Genomic DNA, 17,508 nt, shown 5'->3' with positions numbered 1-17,508 from the left:
TTTTTTTAACCTTTAAAATAATGTTCAGTGTCCTTTCATAGCCGATGTCATTGTGCTTTTTTCTGTGTACAGCGGGAGGACAATCGTGCCCTGCAGCTGAGAATAAAACGCTGCTGTAACAGGCTGCCTTTAAAACAAAATAAGAAATGTTCAGACTGTGATTGTGTGTGTCTGAAGTATGACATGCAATTTATGCATTTGACTTACCCAAAGTGGGACAAAGTGGGTTTCCAGGAAGTTTTCGGATGGATTACTTTGCCGAGCCTGGGAATAGTAAATAGTCCTAACTCAAGGTGAGTTTACGAGGTTTTTCCAGACTTGATCTCAACTTGGCCTTTCACCAAGCCTTGGATATCCTCTCAACATCCTACAGGAACCCGTCGAGCACTTAAACCCAGAAGTTTATTTGGATCTAGAAGAGTCTGTGAGCTGAGTATACAAAGATGCTCTTGTTTCCGTTTGCAACGTATTTGTAAAGACACGTGACAAAAAGTCCACATTTGCCCTGTTTGGCATTGACAACGAGTCCTTCAAAAAACAATTAGAGGCAAAAGTTTAGCTCTCCAAAGCTGGGCAGTCTCTTCTAATGTTGGCCTTAAACCAAGTGAGTCAGTTTTACAACCACAAATCCACGTCTCTCATTTGGTCACAAAACTCAGTCCAAGCTGTTTGCTTTTTTTTTTTTTCTTGGTTCAGTCTTTGACTTTATTATTATTATTAGTCTTTGAATTCATTACGTTCTGTTGAAAAAAGCAGCAGATCAACTCGAAACTTAAAATCAATATATTAGAAAATGACTTTTATGAAAGGAATCACAGCTAGAAGATGAGCCTGATGCCAAATTCTAGGTAAAAGGAGACCTTTTAACTTGTTCTGAGGAGTCACCGGTCACATGGGAATAAGACTCTTCAAAGTTTACCCAAAACGCATTTGTTGAGCTTTCTCCATTGAATGATCAGAGATCCAAGATGCCAGTGCTTGTTTCTGTTTCTCCACATCACGGGCATGAAAATGGCGCAGTTTATAGAGGTTATAGAGAAAAAGATTTGTCTCTAGATTGTTACACTTAGACTGGGTGTAAAATAGACGTGGTTACAGTTTCGAAAAAGATTAAATATGTTTTTCAGCCCAGAAATTACAAGCTACACATGGATCTCTCCTGAAGTCACGAGTGATCATAGATGCTGGACAAACAAACTCAAAGGCCTTAAACTCGCCTTAGTCGTTGGCTGTGATTCACTTTGATATTTTCTTCAGTAGAAACTTTAAAAGCTCGGATTTTCCTGTGCTTGTGACTTTGTGAAACGCCCTGCGATCTCCTTCGTTAACCATTTACCTGTTTAAAAATATGAAATATTGAGCATGAAGCTCAAATTGTGACATTTTGGAAAACATGCAGCTGCTCCTCTGTGCAGATACTCTCTGCACAGTGCTTGTAAATGCTGAAGTTAAATTTTATTCCAGGCCATCCTGCGACTCAGGTTGACCACAGAGGGATGCAGATTTAAACACTGCTGTCTTTTCCCTCACATTTCCGTGTGATGCAGCCATAAGTGAAGCTGAACTGGGAAAGCTATAATTGACCATGAGTATTTGTGGTTTTTAAAAATGGAAGCATGCTTTGTTCATGCTTCAGTTTAAAATTTTTTTTGTTTTTTTTAATCGCAGTATCTTGCTCCCAACTTCTCTCCCAGCAGCTGTGCTGCTGACTCACTCTCCAGTCCCGCACAGCTCGTTAGCGCTGGGATCATCACTTCTCCGAAAAAACACAAACACAAGCTCGGACTGAAGGACTTCCTCGACTCAATTCACACGTGCACACATAGAAACAAGTGTGCAGTCAGCATACGTCTCTGTGGCTGAAGACGCTTTCTCCCACCCTCTACCTCAGCTCTAAATCTGTGTTAAACCCAGTTAGCAGGATTACATGTGACCTCTGACCTTTTGCTTTTGGCACTCAAACACATAACGTGCTCGCTCTCACCTGCTGTCAGAATCAGGAAGTTGAGTTTGTGGTTGCTCGGTGAAATGTGACTGATCTCCGGGCACGAAGAGCGTGATCACTCCCGCGTCGGTCTAACTGTAAAGGTTTTGTTATTGCAGTGTGTGAGAGCGTTTCTCCTTTGTTCACACATTAGCAGTCACTCTGTCATCACTAGTGCTTTTGATCATCGCCACCTGTCTTTGATCTCCACCCCGTCTCCATTTCTTTGTGTTGGATCTATTATGTGATGCCAGAGAAGATGATGTAACATCTAATATGACAGTTTTCAGTGTCACAGGCTGCCTTTTAATCCAGATCACTGATGTAACGTATGCTGCACGTGATCAACAAGAATTCATGTTCAGAGTTTTGGGTTTATTCTTTTTAAGATGATGTGATCTGTGTGTTTGTAATGGAATTTTTATGTTTAGGGTTTAATTTAACGTTTTTCAGCTTTTTTTGTCAAATATTTTTTCTGTGTTATTCAAACATGTTTTCATGTGTAAAGCTGGCAGTATTCAGTATTCGGTCTATTATGTACATTTCTTCTTATGGTGACTCTTCTTAAGGTATTTTTAATCTATTTGCAGATGATGAACTCGTATTTTATTGTTGCAATAATCTGAAACTTATTGTGGATACAGGTTTGATTTATTTTTATTAACTATTATTCATTATAAGCTGAGTTCTATTTTCAGTTCAATTCAGTTTTATTTATACAGCGCCAAATCACAACAACAGTCGCCTCAAGTGTCTTTATATTGTACAGTAGATCGTACAATAATAGATACAGAGAAAAACCCAACAATCATATGACCCCCTGTGAGCAGCACTTTGGCGACAGTGGGAAGGAAAAACTCCCTTTTAACAGGAAGAAACCTCCAGCAGAACCAGGCTCAGGGAGGGGCGGGGCCATCTGCTGTGATTGGTTGGCTATCCAGTCCATCTGCATAATACTTAAGTTCCCTTTGTAGATTTACTATGTTATAGAAATAGATTATATATTATGCAGATTACTACTCACTGATTAAATCCATATGTTTGCACTTTAGTCTCTTTTGCAGTGACTAAGATATTGCTGGTACCATAAAGGAGAGACAAATAAATTATAGTTGAAAAGAGCAGAATAACCATAAAAATCTTTTTAAAAAAACAATTAAAAAAATAACTTCTGATTTCCTCTTGGTTTTAGAATTAGGCTGAATTTAAGCATGTCTATAAATAACTATATTAGCTTTGGCTGACTACTATTGTTGAATAATGGGGGTTTCTCATAGCTGTTCATAGAGTGCACAGTGCATGTACGCAGTAAGAAAAATGTCTAACGGCCCAGTCTTTGCCCCCAGAGTCAAGCTGTTTGCATGTAATGTCTGCTCAGCTACACAGTAAAAGCTTAGAAGGAATCACAAATCCAGCGTCTTTACTAAGCATCAAACAGCTCGGTTACATTTACAAGGTCAGAGGTCATGTTTTGGTTGCAAACTTCCAGACCTGGAATTTTTTTTTTATGCCAGCATGCTTCAGGAGAGAAAACTAACTTCCCTGTTTTAAAAAGTTAAGCGTGTGGGCCTGCTGTATGTGTTTCCTGAATGTTTAATGTCCGATCTGTTAATGGACTCCACTGAATTGTCATGGGCCGAGATCTGTGACTTATTTTTAGGGTAATTTACATATAAATTTAAGCAGAAAGGTATTCTTTCTTGTACCATTCTGGAATTTGTTTGATGCAGAATAACAACATCTCTTGTTGCTGTCCAGTTTAAATAGATCAAATCACATAAAGCACAGTGTTTCTCCTTCACTGTAATGTTTAAGGCTCTTTCTGTCTCTTCACAGACCATATACATGTTTTGCGCTCTGGCCGTCGTCTGCGATGACTACTTCGTCCCCTCCCTGGAGAAGTTATGTGAGGTATTAATCAAGATTTTCAAAATATAGTCACTCAGCTGGGGAACTTATGTTGAAGAGTCAAGAAATTTAAAGAGTTACAGTTTCAGATGAACCACAGATACTGATATTCAGAGCTGGATGTTTATTGCTGGCGTATTTGCTTTGACAAACACATTTGAACTCTATTTCATTTTTATTAAGTGCTTTTCCCATCTCCCAGAAAAAGGAACTCATCAGCACTGATACTGTCTTTGTCCTCGCAGAAGAAAGAAAGAAAGTTGTTTATGCCAGTTTTTATCCTGATAAGGAGTTTTCTTTCTCTGTTTTAAGACTTTAATGTACTTCGCCAGCATAAAAATAGCAGAATATCCGACTCACTCTTTGAATATGAATCGTCATGTTCGCCAAACAGGAATATTTTTCTGTTTTTTAGACTCTTTTTTTGTAAAAACATGTTTTCTTTTGCCAGTAGCAGAGACCCTTTTTTCTGTATTTGATTGAGAAATAAACAACCAGACTCTGTGTATTTACTCATTAGCCCAAATTAGTTACATTTATTTATTCTCCCAAAATTTTTCTAAAATCCTTCAGTCTTGTCTGGATTTTGAAACTGCACCTTTTTCCCTGTTGAAATTTTCTTAATCTTCCGATCTGTTCCTTCTCAGCGTCTCAATCTCAGCGAGGACGTCGCAGGTGCAACCTTTATGGCCGCTGGCAGCTCGGCTCCGGAGCTCTTCACATCCATCATAGGTACAACATTTCTACGCCCATCCCTCCATCAGTCTACATCCTCTGCTCTAACTCTGACAGCTGGAGCTGCAGTGCTGCTTTAGGCAGGCAGCAGCCATGGCTTTGAATGCTTTTATCCCAAGACACATGCAGTGAACATGGCTTTAAATATTCAGAATCACTTAATGGCAAATACAGTGTTACTGGTGGGTGAAGGGTACTGTTAAATTTAGCTGCAATAAGTTATAAATATGTTATAAATATGTAAATGTGCCAAATGTGTTTAACATGCTTTATTTTGTTTAAGTTCAAGGTGACATATTCAGCTCATTTCCAGCTTTATAGTTTTACTCTAAGACTCTACTAGAGTAGCTTTGCTTGATTCACAGTTTGAAATAATCCTTATTTATCTGTTATTGGGCCTTGGTGCAGTGTTCAGGTTAACCTTAGCTCCTCTGTTTTAAACCTGCTTTCTTCTAAATGGCTGACATCCCCTCTCTGTACAGATACAAATAGATAGAGCAGGAAAAACGTATGAATCCGAGTGTTTGTAGCACTGTGAAGCTTTGGCTTTTGGCTCAAAAGAATTAGAATTTGAAATGTATCATCGTCAGAGAGTAAGGGAAAGTATAACAGGTCCACAGTGATGCTTTCTCTCTATCGTTAACATAAAGTGCAGCGCTGGGACACGCACCCCTCTGCTGGCACGTGTGTTTGAGTCAAGTACTTTGACAGTTGTGTGACGTCTGTTTGTCACCACTGCAGATGCTACGTGTGCTCTGCTCTCGGTGGACCTCATCGTGTGTGTGTGTGTGTGTGTGTGTGTGTGTGTGTGTGCGTGTTGGCTCACTCTCCCTGCAGGAGTTTTTATCACCCGTGGCGACGTCGGCGTCGGGACCATCGTGGGCTCAGCCGTCTTCAACATCCTCTGCATCATCGGCGTGTGTGGCTTCTTCGCCGGCCAGGTATGATGTCATAGCAGCGTTACACTGGCTGAGCTCGCTGCTGACCCGGTGGCATTTTCACAGCGCGCAACCGGCGGCCTAATGTCACCTTTAAATACCGAGCAACCACAGAGTGGTAGAGGGTGAATTCATGTTTATGCGAGGAGTGCACGCTGTTCGTTTGAGCTTTAATGTCACAGATGTTAGCTGTGGCACGCTTAGCGGGGAGTTCATTTTTATACATATTCTGCATCATTTCAAAGTAAATATTAAAACGCTGTAATGTCAGGAGATAAACATGATGAAAACGAACAAATCAGGAATCACGCTTGTGTTTTATATTTGATTCTTTTCTGGAGCTTTTGTATTTTTGTTTGTTTCTTTTAATTCCCCGCCTTGCTCAGACACATTTAAAACATCATGTCAGTGTGATTACAAGAGGCTGTTTGTATCTTTTTTCTACTTTACCTCACTGGTTTTGTGTATTTTACATGAGATACAGAGATAACATCACGTAGAGCAGCCTCTCTCTGATGCTATCTGACATGCCTGGGACATGGAAATGAGCAAAGTACAAGGATAAGCTCTCTGCTCTGAAAAATATATGTGCTGGACTCCAAACAGTGATGCAGTCCCAGATTGTGGATTATGTAATCATACTTGGATAATGAGGGGGAAAGACAGGCACTGGGATGGAGCTCGGAGGGGGCTCGGAGGGGGCAGTGAAATCATCTTCGGTTCCACCCAGTGCACCTCGCCGCTGCTTACCTTTAGCTAGATGTTTGTAGCAGGTTCCTTCTACAAAGTCAAACCCAGTAAAAGCAAACATTTTGTTGGGATCCAACTTTACGATTCCACAGCTGGGAGTGGCACATTCAAGATGTGACCCCCTGACCCTCCACTTATATATACAGTGAGCGCTGTGTGGGAGCGTGTTACAGCGTTAGTCACGGCATCGTGGGCCCCTGCGTTATATCTGATTACATAAAGTCGGTAAACACAGCGGCTCTTTTTCTATGTAGGATGCTAACCTGCAATTGCCTTTTTCAGTGGCTGTGATTCAAAAGGTTAACTTAAGACCTCCTGTGTTTACATCAGTATGGTAATGATGTCAGAAGGCTGAGTGTTTCTGTACGAGAGCAGAAACTGATGCGGGATACTTTCAGTGTGCTTATCTCTCAGTTTTCCTTTTTTCCCCTCACAGGCGGTGAAGCTGTCTCACTGGGCTCTACTCCGAGATTCGATTTATTACACGTTTTCTGTCACTGCCCTCATTGCGGTAAGAGCTTATACTGCAGAGTCACGTGTAGATGCACAGTTCACATGATCAAGTGTGGAGTAAGTGCAGGAAGAGGCACTCATGCAGTCACTTACTGAGCCAATTTACAGGGCAGGTCATAGTTAGCAGCTTTACAGTCACTACACATTTGCACTTTCTACCTCAGCAGTGTAGCTTTAAGTGTAGGTTTCTCTCCCACAATGCAATGCACAAAGGCAATGGAGTGGTAGGATGTATGCTTACTCAAGTACTGCATAGTTTCAAGTCAACTTTTGTGCAACTTTTTGTGGGGAAATATTGATCTTTTGACTCCATTGCATCTATTTGTTACTTTAAAGATTATACAAAACAATATTAGTTATTCGAAGTATGATGATATGTTGAAAACTAAATTAGCCTTACCTCAATGAACTACAGCAATGAAATAACACTTGCATGTTAATGTGGGAAACCAGTGGCTGACTTATGTTTCCTGTACAGTAGAATAAACTGGAGTGTCTCTCACGTTTAAAGGGAATGGGCCTCTTTGTTTCTTCCTGTCCAACATGTTTATATTAGCTAATCTGAACAATTTGCTTTTTAGATATTTTTATTTCTAACGAAAAAATAAACTGAGCAAAGAAACCAAAACAGGAGGAAAGTAGATGGGTGTCCTCAGGTGGGACGGTTTTCTTTTTAAAACAAAAAACAAGGCTTGGTCTGCAGTAACCGAGGAGGCGAATGTTGTTTCACCTGAGACACAGAATGTGGATCAAAGAAAAAGAAAGAAAAGGTGTGACATGAGTGTTTCTGTCCAACAAGGAGCACCAACACAAAAAAGATGTTTAAACACCGCTGAGCTCTCAGACCAGGGCAAGAAACTCACAGCAGACATTGCATTTTTTAAGCTAATCTGTGATTACTATTACAATTACCTATGTTACCGAATTAATGTTGTTATACAGTTTTACTTTGCCATCTTTGAGTAGCATAGACGGTGCTGTTGGAGGCAGTTTCTCCAGGACTGATGTGGCTTCAGAGGCCATGCATCTAAAATGCATTTAGGCCACGTGATGTCTTAAGAGACCATAACTCTCCTACGACAGCTTTTCAGACCTGATGCAAATAAACCTTTATTAATCTAAGCAGAGGGAGGAGGGCATGATTGCTAATGAAATCAAGCTTACAGCCCGTAGAGGCTCCTTTGGGATTTTTGTAGGGATTTAAATGATCTCATCAAAATGCAAACAAACAAAAAATCTGTAAATAATGACAAAAAATAAAAAAAAAACAATTAATAGTAAGAAGAAGACCAATAATAAGATAAGATAAGATAAGATAAGATAACCTTTATTAGTCCCACACGTGGGAAATTTGTTTTGTCACAGCAGGAAGTGGACAGTGCAAAAGTTATGAGGCAAAAATTAGAATACAATAAGAATAAATACAGTACACAACTGTACAGAATAGAATAAAATACTATATACAGTAGAATACAATAAAATAAATATACAATAAGATAAAAATAGAATACAAATACAAATACTATATACAACTGAGTAAAAATACAACGATGACAGAAAGGATTATTGCACTTAGTATTATTGCATATGTGTGGATGTGTGTGCTTGATCAGTTAAAGTCTTTGTTGTGGAGTCTGACAGCAGTGGGGAGGAAAGACCTGCGAAATCTCTCCGTCCCACACCGTGGGTGCCGCAGTCTCCCACTGAAGGAGCTGCTCAGTGCTGTCACAGTCTGCTGCATGGGGTGGGAGATGTTGTCCATCAGGGATGACAGCTTAGCCGCCGTTCTCCTGTCACTCACCACCTCCACTGGGTCCAGAGGGCATCCTAGAACAGAGCTGGCCCTTCGGATCACCCTGTTCAGTCTCTTCCTGTCCCCAGCAGAGATGCTGCCGCCCCAGCAGACCACGCCATAAAAGATAGCAGAAGCCACAACAGAGTCATAGAAGGTCTTCAGGAGTGGGCCCTCCACTCCAAACGACCTGAGTCTCCGCAGCAGGTACAGCCTGCTCTGCCCTTTCCTGTAGAGGGCGTCTGAGTTATGAGTCCAGTCCAGTCTATTGTTCAGATGAACACCAAGGTACCTGTAGCTGTCCACAGCCTCAATGTCCATACCTTGGATGTTCAGTGGTTGCAGTGGAGAATGCTTGTGCCTGCGGAAGTCTACCACCAGCTCCTTGGTTTTACTGGCGTTGATCTGGAGGTAGTTCAGCTGGCACCAGTCCACAAAGTCTTGGGTCAGACCTCTGTACTCCTTGTCGTCCCCATCAGTGATGAGGCCGACTATTGCAGAGTCATCAGAGAACTTCTAGAGATCGCAGTATTTCGTTTAAACATGTTTGCATGTGTTCTGTTTGCATGAAATAATCATTATGCACACTTTACAAACAGCTTTGTGTGTCGACGCTGTGAAAGAGTCTTACTGGATGATATTCGTGACTACAGATTAGTTATTAAAAAGCTATTGATATTAAATTATACATTGGATTAGCCGATGGTTTCCAGCAACTGTGACTCTCCCGAAGGACTCTTTACCTGCATGCAACCAAAGCCTGCTCAGTGATTGGCCAATAAACAGAAACCAGAGAGACTGTGATGTCACACATCATGTCCCTTAAATGCAGGTTTGCATATTCATTTACAAATAACTGAACTGAGCTGTTCTGCACAGATGCAGAACCTTGCATAAAAAGCATGAAAACAAAATTCATATTTTTTAGTTATCGGTGCAGAAATGGTTTAACAACTGATATGTAACTAACATCAGTTACATAAAACTGTAACTGAGTAGCTGAAGCTGTAGAATAATAACGCCCTGCTCCACATCCTCATATTAATGATCCAATAACTTATTATTATACTTTTAAATAGTTATAATTTTATATTTACAGGACATCTTTATAAAACTTCATAAAATCAGTCTAAGGGTTGTACATATTAAATGTTTACTGTTAATAAACCAGAGTACAGCTACTGCAAAGAACTTTTTTTCAGTGCTTTTCTATCCTTCATAAATTTTAGCCCCGTGGTGTATGATATTTCAACTTTTTACATAACTTTTAAATGTATTATATTTGTATTTGTCAGTGTCATATTCCATTTGTTTCTTTTGGCATTGTTTACTATTTTGGCTGTAACACAACAATCTTTAATTTGGACCCTTTTGTAGATTTGAGCTCTTAGCTGGGTCTGCCCCCTAGCGGCAGAGATGCTGAACTGCAGGATTTAATTAAACTCCCACGTACTTCCTCCACCTAATGACCCCCTTGTGTCCTCTTTGTCTTTGCATCTTTAGTTCATCTACGATGAGCAGGTGTGCTGGTGCGTATTGACATTTACCATAAAACTCTAAATATATATGACTGAGCTTTTGAAATGGAAAGAGTGACTGTGAAACCTTTTGCTTGTGTTTGTGTGCAGGTGGGAATCTCTTGTCCTGATCCTGATGTATGCGGTCTACATCCTCATCATGAAGTGAGTGTCAGCTTCAGAGAGTTAAACAGCTGGTTGCAGTGATTTACTGAGTCTGTCATCGTTTGTTACTGCCAGGTTCAACGGCCGGGCCCATCGCTACTTCGACCGTCGAAAGAAAGGCTCGGTGAATCTGGCCAATGGGCTCACGGGAAGCACTGATCTGGAGGACGTCACGTGTGACGCCACTGCAGTCCTGCTTAAAAAAGGTATCAGAGCCTCTTCTGCTTGTCCTCTAAAGTGTCTCAGTGGGTTGCAGTTGTTCATCTCTGCACACTGAAATTTGCATAAATATAAAAGCCGCAGGAGCACTTTCCTTCTATTTTGATTCTGCTCTGTGTTAAGCAGGCAAAGGGTGAGGACAGTACCAAAGGACTACTTGTGCAGACTCTAAGATTTTGTATTCGGTGATTATGACCCTCTGTTTGAACACCGAGCTTCTTTCCATCCAGGAAACAAGCCAGCGTAAAGACGTTTGCAGAGAAGTTTGAATAAACTGGTAAACTGAATTCATTTACCTTCTCCAACCAAATAAGCAACCCAGTAGCCTTCCCGGCGTGTCTCTTTAAGAGCTTGAGAGTTGCTTTGGATGCTAGGAATGTCAAAGAGTCAGCCGTTTTGTTTGCCGTCTGCAGCTTTCTCTCTGCCCTCAAAAATAAGTTACAGCTTGAGAACAACAGAAGAGAGGACTGCAAGATGCTGGCACAGCCTGCTCTGTCAGCTCGTTTTGCACCTGATACTCTGAATGCTGCCCCAGTGAGAAACAGTCGCCCTCCTCACTTGTTACTGGGCAAAACAGTTTCAAGGAAATGCTCACAAAATGTCTTCCTGGACAGTAATTTTCCCCCTTTTCCCACCCAATGAGCATGATTTTATATCGGCATGATTTTATAATAGCTATTGATTCATATTCATGTGCAGAACCTGCATTTTTTCCAGGTTAGGTTGGACCTGATCTGATCTTTGGTTTTGCGTTTATCTCGAGGCTCCTTAAGGATTTTGATGCCGTTCTCGTGGACGTATCTCTGCAGCTTTGCAATGACGTCAGGGACAGTGCCCTCGACAAACTGGTGGTGTTCCAACAGTAGAGGGATCACACTCCTCAGCTGTAGACATAGACCTGGCATAGACTTTCAGGGCACTGGTGAGGGAAGTCGAATCCTGCATTCAGAAGAAACAATGCTGTTTTCATCCTGGTGATGGAGTCGACCAGCTCTTTATTCTCTTGGAGATATTTGAGGGTGTGTGGGAGTTTCACCAACCAGCCTACATGTGCTTTATGGACTTGGAAAAGGAATTTGACCACCATACTTCCCAACATTCAGCCCCTGTACAAGAGAGCTTAATCTGCATTAGCAGCAATAAGTCAGGCTTGTTCCTGCCCTTTGTCCAAGATTCTCTTCATAACTTTTAAGACTTTTATGGGTTTGGTGGTCTCAGAATGTCATCTCTACTTTTTTGCCAATGATGTACTTCCCTTGGCTTTATTGAACTATGCCCCCTGGGCGAGGTGTTCCAGTCATTATAAACCATGAGGAAGCATTGGTGGAGACCCAGGAGACCATGGGGAGATTATGTTTCTCAGTTTAGGAATGTCTCATTATCTCCTAGAAGACTTGGAAAAGGGGGCTGCAGAGAGGGATGTCTGGGCATTTCTGCTTGGATGGTTGACCTGGACTTGGATAAGCCAGAGAAAATCAGTGGATGGAGAGATATAATTAATTAATGAATTAATTTTTGGGGGGTTGGGTTGAGGCAATGATGCAACTTGCTGTCTGTGCAGATATGACTCCAGGCTTGTACTTCACTGTGCCTCCATACTGTGTGTTTTACAAACAACAGCTAAGATTTTCCAATCCAGCGAGATTTTATATTTAATGTTTTATCGGCTCAAACGTATTTTTCTGTTTTTTATTTTTTAGCGAACTTCCACTGCACGCCGTCTGTGCTGATGGTGGATGAGTTGCTGTCTGCCTACCCCCACCAGCTGTCTTTCTCTGAGGCCGGCATGAGGATCATGATCACCAGTCATTTCTCCCCGAGAACCCGGCTCACCATGGCCTCTCGGATGCTGATCAATGAGGTACTTACACACTGAACTATTCTTGGATGTGTGGTTTCAGATGCTCCTCACATACTTAGGAGAAATATAAATTTGTCAACTAAAGTTAGCCTGAAAAATTGCCCAAATCCAGAGTCTTAGCATAAATACAAACCAAATAATTGGGTCTGGGTTTAGCAGAAGATGAAATAAGACGTGGAATGAATGCTAATTGTCTTTTGGATATCTCAGACACCTGTCTGCTGCAGACTGAAGTTTCAGCTTAAATCCAAAGGAAACAACCACAGTTGGAAAGAATATTTATTTCTACCTCAGAGAAATATTTTCCTGTTTTGTATTTTATGCATAATGACAAAATAATTCACGAGAGCAATGCAAAGTGTCCAAATGATTGTTTTAATGTTCCAGAGACAAAGACTGATCAACACCACGGAGACTCGAGTCAATCGCATTACGAATGGTGACTCTGAGTCTGCAGCCAGGGCGCAAGGGAGGCGGGGCCTAGAGAATGGGATGGGCGGAGTCGAGCAGGGTGTGAACGGGAGGTGCAGACTTCAGCGGCTGGAGAATGAGACGGAGAATGAAAATGAGGACAACGAGAACAATGAGAATGACGAGGAAGGAGAGGAAGAGGATGACAAAGAGGGCCCCCTGGTGCCCTTTAAAGTTCCAGGTACATGAGACGATCTGGCTCTCAGCAAATGTTCATTTTAGCATCGTGTAACGTTAAACCCTGACTACATCTTATTCATTCCAGCGGGTGTGTGTAACAAGCTCAAGTGGCTGATCATGTGGCCGTTGTCCCTGCTTCTGTTCTTCACGGTGCCCAACTGTGGCAAGCGCCGCTGGGAGAGGTGGTTCATGGTCTCCTTCTTCACAGCCACCATCTGGATCGCCGGCCTCTCGTACATCATGGTGTGGATGGTGAGTCCAGTCAGGCTCGCTCAACCACCTCCTGATCCTTTCCCTCTAAACATGGAGACAGTTTCTTTCAAGACTATTAAAACTGTGTTTTTAGAAACGTCTAAATGATTTCATCCTTTTGACTTATGTAATGCTGCAGTCACACTAGAGAAAACACTGGTTGGGAGACGGCAACACGGCCAAAATTGTTTCAGCCATCTGCAGTTAACTTTCAGCCTCATTGCCTTGGAGATGGAGACAATCTGTCCACGGTTTGGAACTGAATGGGGTCAAGTCGCTAATTGCATTCAATCTGTTTGTGATAAACATCACAAATGTGTTTTCATCTATATACATAAAAGTTCACATTAATATTTACATTCACAGTCCAGCCAGAACCTCGTAGATTTGATACAAAAATGTCTATAAATAGTGAGTCGTTTCTAACACTGACACACAGCTGTCATTATGGAAAACACACACATCCTTCGATTAAGTGCAGAAACAGAGGGAAACTCTCAGAATTGATTCATTTATCTTACCGCCCTGCGTAAGGAGGAATTCCCAGAGAGTCTGTCTCTTGAGACGATGTCTGTCTGTTCTCAGGTGACTGTGATTGGCTTTACTCTCGGCATCCCTGACGTCATCATGGGCATCACCTTCCTCGCAGCGGGCACCAGCGTCCCAGACTGCATGGCTAGTGTCATAGTGGCGCGGCAAGGTACGTTCACATAAGAAGTCCAGCGTCGCACAGCAGAGTTTTGCTTGTCGTAATCGCTTTGTCTCCCGACTGAACACAGACTTTGACAGTGTTTCTCTCCTCACCTCAGGTCTGGGAGACATGGCCATCTCCAACTCCATAGGCAGTAATGTGTTTGACATCCTGGTGGGTCTGGGTCTGCCCTGGGCGCTGCAAACGCTCTGCATCGAGACGGGCTCCATCGTGAGTGTTCCCTGCTCCGCTGGAGGAGCGTCTGCTGGAGCAGAAATGAGTTCATAAACAATGAGACTTTGTTTGTCACCAAACTGCATCACCGTGAACTGAGACGGTGTTATTTGTCTCATTACACTTTAGAATAAAACAAAAAAACTGCATTTTAAAGTCATGTTGGATCATTGGTGAAAATGATGTGAAAATGCGCCTCTTTCTCTGTTTCTTCAGATCGAACTTAACAGCAGAGGACTCATATACTCCGTGGCACTCCTACTGGCCTCAGTATTCTTCACAGTAAGTCACAGATTTCTGCAGCTAACATTTTTGAATGCACAGACTTGTGGAGCAATGATATGAAGGCGTCCCTCACAGCTTTAACTTATGTTTCCCTGCCCTGGGGTAAAGACAGCGCACGGCTGACATGAGGTTTAAACAAGTTGCACACACTCCTATGTCAACCACAGGTTTGAAATTAGTATATTTAGACAAGAGGAAGAGCAAGTTCACTTGCAGCCACATAAAACACCTAGTTTGACGTATCGACAAATGCGGGAATTTCAGAAAACTGAATGAAGGCTGTCAGATGTATATAAGTATGCAAAGAAGTGCAAATACCTAAAACTGAAACATGACCTGAAGTAAACAGCTGGACTTGAGCTGGACCGACTGTTCCTGGGAGGTCCGGACAAACTAATAAAGGCTTTGCATTGTAGCTCTTTTAAGTCAGGAATTGTTTCATAGTTGCATCCACTCTTCTTATCTTTGTGCGGTGTGTCTCTAATCGTGTCTTCTTCGTTCAGGTCCTCGGCGTCCATTTGAACAAGTGGACTCTGGACTGGCGACTGGGCTTGGCCTGCCTCATCTTGTACGCCATCTTTCTGTCCTTCTCCGTCCTCATCGAGTTCAACGTTTTCACTTTCGTCAACCTCCCCATGTGCAGAGACATCCACTGACCCTCCCGCCTTCTCCTCTTCTTCTTCTTCTTCTTCTACTAATTCTTCCTCTGGCTGATGGGGGAACCTCACCTGGCTTCCAGTTTCATGGCACCTCCAAACAAAGTCCTACCTATTACTTAATAGAAAAATAGAGTTCTGTATGATTTATATTTGGTGCAATACACACGAGTGGCGGACAGAAGGACGTCGGATGTTTTGGGGTTATTTTCTGGAGGTGCGAAGAGAAAGTGCCAGCGGCGGGATTGCTGCCAATCATGTATAATGAACCAAAACGTTGGCTGGAGTGAACTTAACTGTATTAACGCCGACAATTAGGCTACTGTTGGTGAACAAGCTGCTACTGTAACTGACTGACTGAGGCGAGAAAAGAGAGAAGTCAGCGATTTTTAGCTGGATTGTTTGTTACTCTTTCTACAAGTTTGGATATAAAGCACACGATTAAGTAATTTTTAAGCAAAAACTGGCTTTCTGTGTATATATTAGAAGTACTTCTATCAGCTTTTGTGTGGAATCCTCTTATGCACAACTGGATCGGTCTTGCAAAGCCGAAATATTCTGTGTTTTCCTTTAGGCTCAAAATGCTTCAACATGTCTCCTTCCAGCCCACACAGCATGCTGTAACAGCCACAGCTCTAGCTTTGCACTGTCACAGAGATATTTATCACATAAAGTCTGCTCTTGGCTGTTTTGTTTTGTTTGTCGTACCTGAGTAGATGTGGGCTTTAAATTTTCCCACACAATGAAAGGGATCTACCTGGAACTGACATCCAGCACCGTCACTTTATGGATTAGAGATTTATTTCTTTTAATATTCTATTGCAAAGCGTCTGCAGGTAAACATGTAACTACTGAAGTTAAACTTCCCTGTAGGCGGTAGACGTCTCGTACTTTATTGAAAAGTTAGCTTTTAGTCTCAGTCGAGTGTAACGTTATTTCTTAAAGCCAAAAGTATTTTTAGATTAGCCGAACTTGTAGATTTGGACTTAAGAGTCGAATGCACAGCGTGTTTGTGTGTGTGTGTGCGTGAGTGAGCGCGTGCCACAATCTGGAGCAGATGCAAAGCATGCCGAGGATGTAACTGGGAAGACGTAATCGTGATTTATTTATGAATTAATTTATTCGAAGATCACGTCTGACCTCCAGTTTCAGCCTTTTGGATCGTGTACAGTGATTTCAGTGGAAGCTGTGTACAATGTACTGTACCTAATATATAATCTAAGTACTGGAAACTGACTTGATGTTGTTTATATTTAAGAATAGAACTTTATAATTTATAAGTTTTGTATAGTTTGGAAATGTTGCATTTATATTAGTTTAAACACAGTGGATTTGGAGACAAAGGATGGAAATGTCAGCCTTTACAAACCTCTCACATGTTCTGATATGTCGCCCTCACGTGTTAAATTAGGGATGAGATGCAGATGTAACGGATTTCTTTTCAGGAAAAACACCAGACTTTGAACTTTCACAACAGTGCTTCAATTACTGTGCCGTCTCTTGTATTTGAGGCTCGTGGCTGTTCTTCTCTGCGTATTTGAGCACCACTGTTAGAACATTATGGTCACATTGTTTCAGCATGTGTTCAAAGAAAATGTGGACTTTTTATTTCAGTTCTTGAATCTGATCAATTCAAAGCGTCCTGCAGTCACAGGATGGCGCTGTAGAGCTGCGCTATGCCTTCAGCGAGGCTGCGCTTTGGGTGTGTGGGGGGATATTTTCAGGTAGGCTACGTAGTGACATATACTGTTCGGTTTTGCATGCCTCTTTCATAGTTCTGATTATTTTGTGTGTAATTTTAATGCAACATCTTAAAGGCACTGTCTTGATTATGCTGTACATATCAGGAGGAATATGCTATCATAAACGCAGGTGTTGGAATAACTTCTGATGAGCAGTTATATTTGAGATATATACAGTATTTAGGATGTAGGCCTACAGCACTTAGTTTCAGCTAATTCTTGTCATTTTATGCTCATGTCTGTTAACTTGTTTGTAAATCCTCATTTTTGTTGATGAGGAGCTCTGGGCAGGGACAGATGGACACCTTCACCTTGTTCCCAGTGATCTTCTTGCAATAAATTGATTTACATACACATAATGTTTTCAGATGCATTTATGAGTCATCGTGGAGTCATCTTTAAACAGGACCTGTGCAAAAAGTTTTCTAAGGAATCCAATGGAAAACTACACACAGCCTTACTGCTTCGGGAAACGAGAGGGTAGAATTGAGGTGTGTATTAACACAATGCCTCAAGCTTTGATCGAACATGACGACCAATTCATCCCAAAGTCAGGCCGTGCAATGCTCAAAGGAACTGCAAAAATTCAAGTGCTACATCTCAGGCTCTACAGGC

General features: G+C 41.7%; 1 protein-coding gene across 1 annotated transcript in view; it reads left to right on the top strand.

Annotated features, from left to right (window-relative positions):
• Positions 1-17,237, top strand: part of LOC146668841 (sodium/potassium/calcium exchanger 3-like) — a 61,936-nt gene extending 44,699 nt beyond the window's left edge. Inside the window, exons 4-17 of the mRNA XM_085410898.1 lie at positions 3,821-3,895; positions 4,540-4,624; positions 5,465-5,568; positions 6,752-6,826; positions 10,124-10,149; positions 10,249-10,302; positions 10,378-10,508; positions 12,222-12,382; positions 12,770-13,034; positions 13,119-13,285; positions 13,871-13,985; positions 14,095-14,207; positions 14,427-14,492; positions 14,999-17,237. Coding sequence (XP_085267024.1) covers positions 3,821-3,895; positions 4,540-4,624; positions 5,465-5,568; positions 6,752-6,826; positions 10,124-10,149; positions 10,249-10,302; positions 10,378-10,508; positions 12,222-12,382; positions 12,770-13,034; positions 13,119-13,285; positions 13,871-13,985; positions 14,095-14,207; positions 14,427-14,492; positions 14,999-15,151 — 1,590 coding nt within the window. The 3' untranslated portion in view covers positions 15,152-17,237. The remainder of the gene's footprint in view (positions 1-3,820; positions 3,896-4,539; positions 4,625-5,464; positions 5,569-6,751; positions 6,827-10,123; positions 10,150-10,248; positions 10,303-10,377; positions 10,509-12,221; positions 12,383-12,769; positions 13,035-13,118; positions 13,286-13,870; positions 13,986-14,094; positions 14,208-14,426; positions 14,493-14,998) is intronic.
• Positions 17,238-17,508: the final 271 nt, after the last annotated feature.

This window comes from Rhamphochromis longiceps, linkage group LG6 (genome assembly GCF_057381845.1).
Source record: "Rhamphochromis longiceps isolate RC_006_pf linkage group LG6, R_longiceps_female_GT1.1, whole genome shotgun sequence".
Taxonomy (NCBI): Eukaryota; Metazoa; Chordata; class Actinopteri; order Cichliformes; family Cichlidae; genus Rhamphochromis; species Rhamphochromis longiceps.
Note: the sequence above shows the minus strand (reverse complement) of the source record. Positions and strands in the feature narration are given on the sequence as shown.